At 38.5% G+C, this 10,645-nt stretch overlaps 1 protein-coding gene across 1 annotated transcript; it reads right to left on the reverse strand.

The window, feature by feature from the left end:
* Window positions 1–357: 357 nt before the first annotated feature.
* Window positions 358–10,645, reverse strand: PRPSAP2 (phosphoribosyl pyrophosphate synthetase associated protein 2). Its single transcript, XM_026054067.1, has 11 exons — window positions 10,526–10,645; window positions 9,796–9,946; window positions 9,618–9,670; window positions 9,431–9,497; window positions 8,908–9,080; window positions 7,871–7,986; window positions 5,039–5,094; window positions 2,741–2,889; window positions 2,107–2,177; window positions 1,271–1,417; window positions 358–1,017 (listed from the first exon to the last, which is right to left on the reverse strand). The coding sequence occupies exons 2-11, from the start codon at window positions 9,912–9,914 to the stop codon at window positions 859–861; spliced, it is 1,110 nt and encodes a 369-aa protein (XP_025909852.1). The 5' UTR covers window positions 9,915–9,946; window positions 10,526–10,645; the 3' UTR covers window positions 358–858.

A 10,645-nucleotide genomic window follows, 5' to 3' on the forward strand; every position in this document is an offset into this window, starting at 1 on the left:
TGTCTCTGTGCTTGCCTATCCAYGTAACGTATCCGTGACAGCACATGGACCTGGCTAGGGAAAGATCTGCTGGCCTGTTGCAAGATGGCTCAGCAGCAAGAGGGAGGTCAAAACAGTGACAACAAGAAGCAGGGTTGGGAAAGAGCAGCCTCTCTGCAAGTATTTCATTATAAACATGAAAAAAAATATTAGTTTTCTACTGACATGAAGCAGGAATCCTGTTTTCCAAAAGACTATAAAACATACAAGAATCATTCTGCCTCTTGATTTCTTTCAAGGATGTAATAGTTGCAAGTAATTTTCAGGAGAAACATACTGTAGAAGACAAGCAACTATAACAAAACTTTTAAAAAGCTCACACAAAACAGATCTTTATTCTTTATCGCAGAAAATAAATACAGGTGCATACTCCATATGCTTTTCTATAAAAGCACTCCTACAAAATCACTTAACTGCATACAACAGTACAACCCTTTTGGCTTTTAAAATGCAAATATTATACAGTCACTTCATTTTATTACCTTTATAGCACTTGCAGCAAGCAGCTTTGAAAAAAGGAACGCTTAATTTAAAAGCCCAATTCTTGCCTTAAGTGTTTTTTTTTTTTTTTTTTTTCCTCCTGGTCATTTATATAGTGCAACTAACCTAAAAGCAACTAGAACCATTTTCTGTAAAATGTTTATTACCCCCCAAAAAATGAAAAAAAAGAAATCTTAAAATCAGTTCTACCTTGATATTTAAAACAAAAGAAAACAAAGTGGCTCAATTGAAATATTAAGGTAAGCATGATGCTTCACAGCTCATTATCTGTTTGCTTCCAGTTTGGCCCGGGGTGTTTATTTAGAATAAAAGGAATCATTAATCATCCAGTCCGATATTTCTGAARAGGTACGACATGGACTCCCCATTGTGGATTCTGCGAATGGCTTCTGACAGGATCATGCTGATATCCACAGTCTTGATCTTGGGGCACTGGAGTTTCTGTATTTCATGTGGAATTGTGTTTGTGACAACAACCTACAGAAAGAAAAAGACAGGCTTAGCTCCCTTATGTTTTCTCCTCTGCCATATTAGAGCTGTGAAAGAGAAGGTCTGCTCATTAGGACACCATGCAAGTTGCTCTTTGCAAGTAAATACGAGAACAAGATTTTACATTATTCTCAGGATAAAAAAAAAAAAAGGAAGTTTTGGAAAACACACTTTAAGAATTCATTCAGCAAAAAGTTGCTTGGTTAAAAAAATTGTTTAGAAACTTAGAATCCACACTTACTTCATCAATTGCAGATTCCTCTATCAGCCTGGGAGCATCCGAAGATAACAGGCCGTGTGTGGCCATTACAAAAATTTTGTAGGCCCCTCTTTCCTTGAGCGTTTCGGCTGCAGCAAGGAAGCTGTCGACATCATCTATAATGTCATCCTGCCAAAATAGGAGTGCATCAGTGAAGATTCAACATGGCCTCAGAAACATCACCACAGGACACCTGGAGTGACACTAAATCCTTTCCAAGTACARCAGTTAACATCCAGTGTTAAATGGATGTTTTCACTCATGTTATTCTTCAGGTACCTAAGCTAGCTGGCAAAGGCTGAAGTGTGGGAAAGCAGAATGTGGAAAACAACCTGCGGCACTAAAGCAGGGAATGGGTTGCATGATGGAAAGAGGGAAGGGGGAAAAAAAAMCACACCTTTAATTCAAAAAAGCCAAATACGTGTAATTTTTTCCTTTAAGAGAAAGGCTAGTCTTTCTTCAGACTGTATGACTGCATTAATCTCTACTTCACCAGTACTTCTGAATTCACGGAATGCAAACACACATAATGGTTTTCTCCTCTTATCTGAGGTATAAACCCAAACAAACTGCTCACCCTTAGGAAAGGGCTTCAACAGAATTTCACCAGGACTATTCAGCAGGAACAGTTCTGAATGCCGCTTCTCGTTTTATATTGTATACAATCATTTTCAGTAAATATGCAGAATATTGCCTCATGGTATAAAACCACAGTATCAAGTCTACCATTAACAAAAGTTTAGCTGTTGACAAATAAACAACTACTTTAGTTCTGTGCCCTTAATACAATTTAGCAAAAGCCATGGCATCTCTCTTACCACAATGATGGCTATTCTTCCTCCTACATCTCCGACGACTGTGATGGGTGGTTTTTCCTTTGGAATCAGCACTAATTAAAAAAAAAAGCCATTAAAGGAAAGAAAAAAGTGCATTTATGCAACATACTTCACTTGTGCAAACATCTGCTTTGCATGGGTCACCAGCATTACATACAAAAAAGTAGAGCAGCAACTATTTCAGTTATCACAGTTCTACTGAAAAAAAGCAGTGAGATTTTTCTTGCAGTGCTAATTGTTTAAATTTAGTTGAAGTGTTAACTACACACATCTACAACCCAGTTCTTAACCTATACACAATCCTGCTGAAATGGTCAATGGTCAACAACGGCACAAAATCAGTGTCAGCTCAGTTTAGCCCCAAATCCCAGGGAAAAAAAAATAATTAAAAAATCAAGCAGAAAAATTAACCACAATCTGTGGCCTCTCCTGACCAGCAGAGAAATTCTTCCTATGCAACACACAGACCCAATGCACTGCCTAGTACCAACAAGACAAAGTGCATCTAAAAGCTGTCTTTTTTTCCTAGCATATTAATAGAAAGATTCTTTTTTAGTAGTCTCTCCCCTCACCAAAACCCCCCAAGGTGAAGGCTTGCACACACCAACTTACTTACTGGGTATCTCCAAACTGGGGTGAATAGCAGCTACGTTTTTGGCCGTAGGTGGYGAGTGGCGACCATCCACCATGTCAGACTCGGCATCCTGAGCCTCCCCATGGATCACGGCGATTCCCAACCGCAGGCGTTCAGCAAAGGACTGCGCTCTGCAACAGAAGGATTAAATAAAAGTATTACACAACATAATTCACAGGCTTATCTATTTCCATTTGAATCCTAAAGTTTCAGATCAAAGCAAAGAGATGCTAATGGAAAAGGCACAAGCCACTTTCTCCCTATTTTTTATCAGACTTGTGAGTCCAAATCACCTTGAAAGTAGCCACGCTGGCCTTGTAAGCAACGGGGTAAATGCTATGAAACAGGCAATTTACACTACCCCTTTCTGGTTTTCAGTGCCCAAGCAAAACAACTCCCAACAGCTTAGAAATACACACACACACACACAGAGAAACTCCACATTCTTTAAGTCCTGCACATAAGCAGGTCTCACCTAACAATCACTAACGATGACCTTGAGGTGTGGATTGTCTATATTCAATTTTTGAATATGTGTTTTTCTAATGAAAACAGAGCACCAGTGTTCACCTATTTAGCAGGATGGGCATTAAATAAGCCAGTACCCCTGACAATCGGGCACATAACCCAAGAGATCCCACAGAAAAGAAAAAATTCAGTCAATCACTTTGCCTGAAAAAATACTATGAAATTACATAGCTTGGATTCTTACAAGCCTAATAAAAAAAGCAAGTTTTCATCAGCACTAATGATTAGAAACTTACATAAAGAAGTTTAAGCTTCAAAATCATTTGGGATAAAGAAGGGAACGTAGAGAGCRAAAGAGACAGGAAAACAGTAATTTTGGGCAGTGCTTCTATCCCAGGTGCCAGGCAGTACAGCCTAGCAAGCATAAACTGAAATCCACATTACCCAACTTTTCCATAATCAGAATTAGCATCCCTTGACTAAAAGTGAAGCCTCCAGAGCAAGTCACTTAGTTCTAACTAGTGTCTAAAACCTGTGAGCTCAACCACCTCCTCTGCAGTTATGCTTCATTTAACTTCCACAACCACACAAAGTCCAGAGAATCATTTACCCATGATGATAATTTAAAACTGAAGAATCTTCTGCATTGTAGTGTTATCATAAAATTAGCTATCGCTTCAAGTGGCAAAACAAGCATAAATTATTATTCCAAGCATCCTTATCTTAAAAGTTATGACTTAAAGATGTAATTCTATCAGTGAGACTAAAGGACTTTAGATACAATAAACAGAACAAAGTTCCAACTAACAGTGATATGACTTATTATTCGTTTTCCAAAGGAACTCAAGCTACTGAAACATTGTGAACTCTGTCAAGCAATATTCCTCTTTCACAGGCAGGCATTCATCTGAAAGGCATTCCTTCATTTGACTGAAGCAATCAACCACCCCTTCCCAAACGCAACATCCTTCCCCCACTCATCACATGTACATGTGAGTTTTTATGGGGAAGTTAAACAATACAGTTCTGCAGTYCTCTGCTACAGAAAACAATACATTATGTATGCATCTTGTCTTAACAGTTAATGGTACATGCAGGCTACTCTGCACAGGGGCAGAGACGGTGCTTCAAATGCCTGCCTACCCCCAAGAGGTAGAACTGACACAAAACAGTCAAAAGCAAATGTCAAAGAGCTGGCCAAAACAAAAAATATCATATAAAGACGCTGCAAAGTGCTACTGGTACAAATTAAAGCACTTCTAATTTTCTACACAAAAATAACGAAAATCCTTCTTAACGGAGTATCGATAACCAGAAAGAGCTACAGGAATGAAGGGCAACCACTCAGCCAACAAAGACTTCACAAGGAAAACTGGCTCTAACATAAAATAGTGTTTCACCATTCACTAGATGGCAAATCATCTGTAATTGAGATCTGCYCAGTCCATGTTCTGACATGAGACTATGTTAAGCAATTACTTCCAACTCCTGAAAGAATACTTCCAGCCATTTTCCATCATCTACAGCCGAGAATATGAGTCTTTGCACTAGAAGATGATCAAATAAATCAAGGCAGTGCTGAGGATAAAGCAGTTAACCTGCTTTTTTGTTGTTGTTTCTGTTTTTAAACTCTCCTTACATTGATTAGGATTTTAACAATGATCTAAAAACTACAAATCCGACAAAGCTGAAGTGGTACATGCTGGAGGGCTGCACCTTTACTCAATCTCAGTCCTTCATTTGATCCTAAGAATAAAACAAAATTACAATAGAGACTTCCTGCTCTAACACAAGAGAGCAGATCTTACCCACCTCTTTGCAGATGCAGGTGATTTGGCCACAATTACAGCATTCCTGTAGTCTGGTATCTGTAGCAAATAACAGATAGCAATGTCTACTTCATATCCTTTAGACAAATTCAAGCTCAGTAAGAATCAAGTAACTTTATTTGCCAGAAGAACTTTAAGCACATTTTACCTAATTTAAGAAGACAACCTCAAGAATCCATGGTACCTGACTAGTTTTCACAGCTCAGAATATCCAGGTATTTGGCAACTTCAGATTTTAATGTAAAAATATACCTTTCACAACCAATGTCACATACAGATCACACACAATGTAGAAGAACATTATGGCTACAGGAACTAGTATTAATAAAACAGGGAACCCTCAGAACTAAAGTTTCCTGTTCAACTTTAATAATCTTGCCCATACGCATGGTCTTTAATCATCTGACAACATAGCGTTTCATTTTAGTTCCTAATTTGGCGATTTTTTTTTTTTTAAAGACAAGTGCACGTGCGCACACACACACACACACACACACACTCTTCTATCACATCAAAGTGACTCCTCTCACATGGAAAAGGAGTAAAAATCCATATGCACAATCCTGGAGTTCCAGTCGGACACTGCTGACTGTGACCTTTAAGATCAGCACCAGGGAATAATGCTGCAGATGTTTGCAGCAGCAAAGTGACAACACCCAAGAAGCTGTTCTTACTTCAAGGGCTCATTGGTAGATATGAGTCAGTCACTCCCTACGTATTATTTGATATTATTGTTTCTTTTATATCTACTCCAAACCTGTGTCCCCTCCCTTATACTCGATCTTGCATCTTTTCTTGCAAAGTCACCCTCTTCTCTCACTGTGCTGCCCTGGGATAGTCTAGGGCCATGAGGAGCAGAAGAGAACATGAAGAGAGGATACGTCTACTCTTATATCTGTTGCAACTGTTGGCTGTGGACTCTTGCTGCAACAACARCAAATAAAACCCTACAGCACAGATAAATCCTCAGGGAGCCCCAGTGATAAGGGCCTGAACACTCAACATATGCAACCAAATCTGCCAACAGACCTTTTAATGTGACATCTCCAGAGACAGTACCTGGACATGCGGTTCATCATCTCCCTGACAGATGTCAAATAGTTGCTCCAAAGCTTAGAAATCCCAGCTTTTGTACACACAAGCACGGTTATGTTCTCCCCTGAGCCTATTCTCAAACATACAAATAACTGGCTGAAGTTTTGTAAACGCTTCCGATGAGAAACAGGCATGGGAAAATTTTTTGCTCGYGTTCTAATTTTTGGCATGAGCCTAATCTACTGAAATTGAGAGCTTTTTGGAAGACACGCCAAGCAACATTAATAACCAGTAATGCTAACTCCACCTATGACACCAGGAATTCAGTACGTACTGCCCTTTACCAATGCTTAGTTATATAACAGGCTATGAAGATTAACACAATGGAAAGTAAGGACAAGGCAGGGCATGTCATTTGACAAAGACTTTGATCTCCTTCAGACGTTTTTCCCCCTGCCAAATCTTTAAATTTGTTCTAAGCTCTTTACAAATGAAGTCAGAAAGCCATAAATGTCACCTAACAGGCATCAAGAGCTTCTAGATGCCAAGAGATATGTCATTTTAGGAATGAACATTCAGAATTTTTATACCACATAATTTCACTAATTGGATTTAACTACCCCAGAATACCAAATAAAGATATAATTCTTTTCAAAACCTATGCAGAAGTTTCAGAGAGTGCCCATGGCACCTCTATGTCTTACTTTCAGCTAATGGTTGAAAGTCCATCCTTCTCAGGCTCATCTCTATTTTGTGCTACTTGATACATTCCATTACAATTAACACTTACAACATTTAGCTTGTTTTAGCATGCTAAGCAGGATATCCAGCAACCCGGCTGTCACCAGGAACTTGAGATGAATACTCAATTCCTTCCGAGCAGCACTTTCCAAACAGCTTTTAAGAAGAGATACTATAAGCCATTTGGGATTTACATAGCCCTGTGATCAGATACATTGTCACTTTAGTTTTAATAAGCACAAGAGAAGAAATTCTGTCTTCTTTTGAAGTCCTCTCTACACACATACYCCAGCAGCTCTTTATAAAACTATCAATTGAAAGCAAAGGCAGTGCCACACAAAGTTGTAACTGTCCTTTGCAAACCAGTAAGAAAAAATAAGAATATGCTTAAAGACCAGAATCTTGTTATCCCTAAGTTCCATAGGTCTAAGAAAAATACAAAAGCACAGCTTGCCTTGACTCCACAGATATTTTATAAAAAGTGCTTTCATTTCTAAGATGCAGAAAGCAAGATACACGCAACATCCGATGCCATGCTCAAGGAAAAAAAAGATCCTTACTAAGAGTCTTCTTAGAAATTATGTTTTTATAGTATTTTTGTAATTTACCTGAATGTACTGAATTACAAAGACATTTTAATCTACAGAAGTAGCCCATTATGGCAATACAAAGGTAGACAGAAAGAAAGGAAAAGTGGCAAGAGCAGGAAAAGCCTTTTTTTTTTCTTTTTTTTTTTTTTTTTAAGAAAAAAACCTATATTTGAAGGACTATGTCTAAGACAACAGAACAGCATCATTAGTGCAGGTAAGAAAATACCAGCTCTTCACAAAAGAGTTTAAATCTGTATGGATTGAAGGCGGGTGGGGGGGAAAGCTGTCAACGACACCACCCTGTCCTAACATGTGTTTTTCCCCCCCCTCTAGAATTCTTTTTGAAATGAGCTACTTTCACAGATCTTCCTATGAGCAGAAACTTGTATTAGAAGCCTTGAGACACGACACACTTGTTTAAGAAAGTAACAGTCAGCGTTGTTCCTCACCTCTTCCTGGATATACTGCAGTAAAAACGGAGAYGCTCTCAAGTTGTCAACTGGGATATTGAAGAAGCCCTGTATTTCCTTCTGATGTAAATCCATGGTAATAAGGTGAGTTAGTCCTTTMATTAAGAATAGATAAATAAAACACAAAATCACATGTAGAAAAGTGAGGGATAACAAGACACTATATCTCTAGCAAACTTAAGTAGTTTTGAACAAACTTTTGAAGCTGCATTGGAACAAAAGTAMTATAGTTGCTACTTATTTATGTAGAATATTAAATAAGCACCTCTTAAATACACTGCCATTATCAACGCTCTAAATTTCTATGGATTCCTTTAGAAACAGAACCTCAGAACAATCTGCATATTATAATTAGTAGTACCACATCTTGATGTGACAGGTCTTTCTCCATGACACATGACAAATAAAACACAYACAAAAAGTTTTTAATATGACACACGACTGACAAACCTAACCCATACTGGAGTTAGGAATTTTCTGAATAATGGGTCCAAATTCTACATTRTTCACCTATTTCTTCTCTCAAAAGACACCAGATTACACTCATTGCTCATTGTAACTGTCCATTTTTTYTTTTCCCCAGTGACAGGAGCAAGTAGAAAGCAGCAGAAAGGAAATATATTGAAGGTAGTAAAAATAGGTAAYTACACTCCCACATGCCACCTCAAACACAGAATAGATGCAAAGTAGATTTGCCCAACAGGTATAAAACAGACTAAAAATAGCAAGTACAACTGCTGGCCATGCTAGAAAGGCAAAAAAAACTATTATAGTGGAGAAACAGGACCTCCCGAAGCATTAGGAGGCCTGTAGACTCATTCCATCAGTTCAACAGGACATAATCTAAACTGGATGTTACAAATTCTTAATGAAGTCCTAATTTGGAAGTGTCTCTATTTGGATCTTATATTTATGAAAAACTTGGCAGTTAAAGTCCCAGTTTGTGCACAGATTTGAAGGTTAACAGCGGGAACCCCCCACTGCACTCATTATTTCATAACAACCTGCATTCTTACCAGCTTTGCACATCATTGAAGCCAGTAATTTAGAGACAATGGAGCCCCTTTTTCTCATCTTGCACTGCTTGCTGTATGGGAAGTAAGGAATCACTCCAATAATGCTTTTGGCACAGGAGGTTTTACAAGCATAMACCATGATCAGGAGTTCCATGATCGTAGTATTCACATCCCTGGAATGAGAAGCATCTAGTTCTGTATTCATGSATTAAGAAAGTCTGTATCTGAATTCAATACAATACCTAAGCCTGCTCCAGAGATTCCATTCTAGTTCGGTATAAAAAAAATAGTGATCGAGCTATCTCCATCAAGAATCCAGCTGCAACCATCAGAAGGGCCAAGGGCACTGGACCCAGCATTTAATTCTTCACTAGAATTACACATCATTGTTTCTGATTCTAATTTGGGCAGCTCTGCAGTTTGTCTTACCACTTTCAGGCTTTTAGTAATACAACATTTTGCTACAGCAAACTAGATCATAATTTATCTTCAATATAACTTCCACTGTGCACAAAACACTCACTTGGAAACTGTCTGGATGATAAACACATCCTTTCCTCTCACAGACTCTTGGATCTGCACTCTAGTTTCTGCAAAGAAAAGAAATATGTACTTTCAAGGAAGAAAAATGCAACAATCTACAAAAAGAGTAGTCAGTACGTCCATACCCTACTTAAGTAAGTTTCCCGTTTTACCAATTCAATGCTCACCTCTGTTTGGCTCCTGATAAACCTGAACTTTCCCCATCTCAACTCCTAATCTCCTGCAGGAACAGAGGAGGCAAAAAAAGAGACAGTATGTGAAAATGAAAGGCAAAAATGAATGAAATCAAGTCCCACCATAATAGCAATGAGACACTGAACTGCCTTGCAGGCAGATTTTACTTACTCAGCAATCCTCTTGGATAGTTCCATGCATGAGGAATTCGAGTTAGCTGAGAACAGTACCAGTCCACCTTTGGTTATATTCATGATGGCCCCAAATTCAGTTGATGGCACACAAAACATCAAACCTACGTTGTCTTCCAACTTCTAAAAGACTGCAAGAGATCAAAGGTATCTGTAAGCCACATTAAACACAAAACAAAGATATTTTTCCTGTGATTAGAGAGTGATGAGTTGCTCACAGAAGTCTGAATTCTCCAGCACCCTTAGTAGTTAACAAGTTTTATAAGACCATGAAGACTTCCTTAGAGTACTCTATACAGACCTAGCTCACTATACTTAAAAATAAGACCCAAAAAAATGGACTTCAGCCAGCTTTGCCCTCCTTCTATTGCCCCCAAGCTTCACACAGCCCCCAGCAGGCTGCTACTCAAAAGAAATCTTCATCAACTCCTGCACGACAACTTCATTTCAACACAACTTCATTCGTGTTTTGTTTTCCTCCACTTGTCATCCAATAACACAGATAATTTTTCCATCAGCTTGTCCAGTTCACTTACTGGAAGAGCTGAGTAACATTTAATGACTGTTTCAAGATTGCAAAGCCAGTTATCAGCAGGATTAAGCAAAACAGGAGCCCTTTTTTGGTCCCAGGACTCTGCTAAATCAACTAGTAATCTATTTAGAAAACTGTGCATCTTGCCACTGTTTTGCAATAAAAATTATAAACTTACAAATAASGATGGAACGTAAGGAAGGGTTCAGTAAAGTTGGCAGCTGTAAATAATGCCCTCCTGCACAGTGCATCCACTTGGTGAAGTAGTAGCTGTCATTCTTTGATACTAATATTTCTC

The sequence above is a fragment of the Nothoprocta perdicaria genome, unplaced genomic scaffold (assembly GCF_003342845.1).
Source record: "Nothoprocta perdicaria isolate Ctin4 unplaced genomic scaffold, notPer1 scaffold_12, whole genome shotgun sequence".
Taxonomy (NCBI): Eukaryota; Metazoa; Chordata; class Aves; order Tinamiformes; family Tinamidae; genus Nothoprocta; species Nothoprocta perdicaria.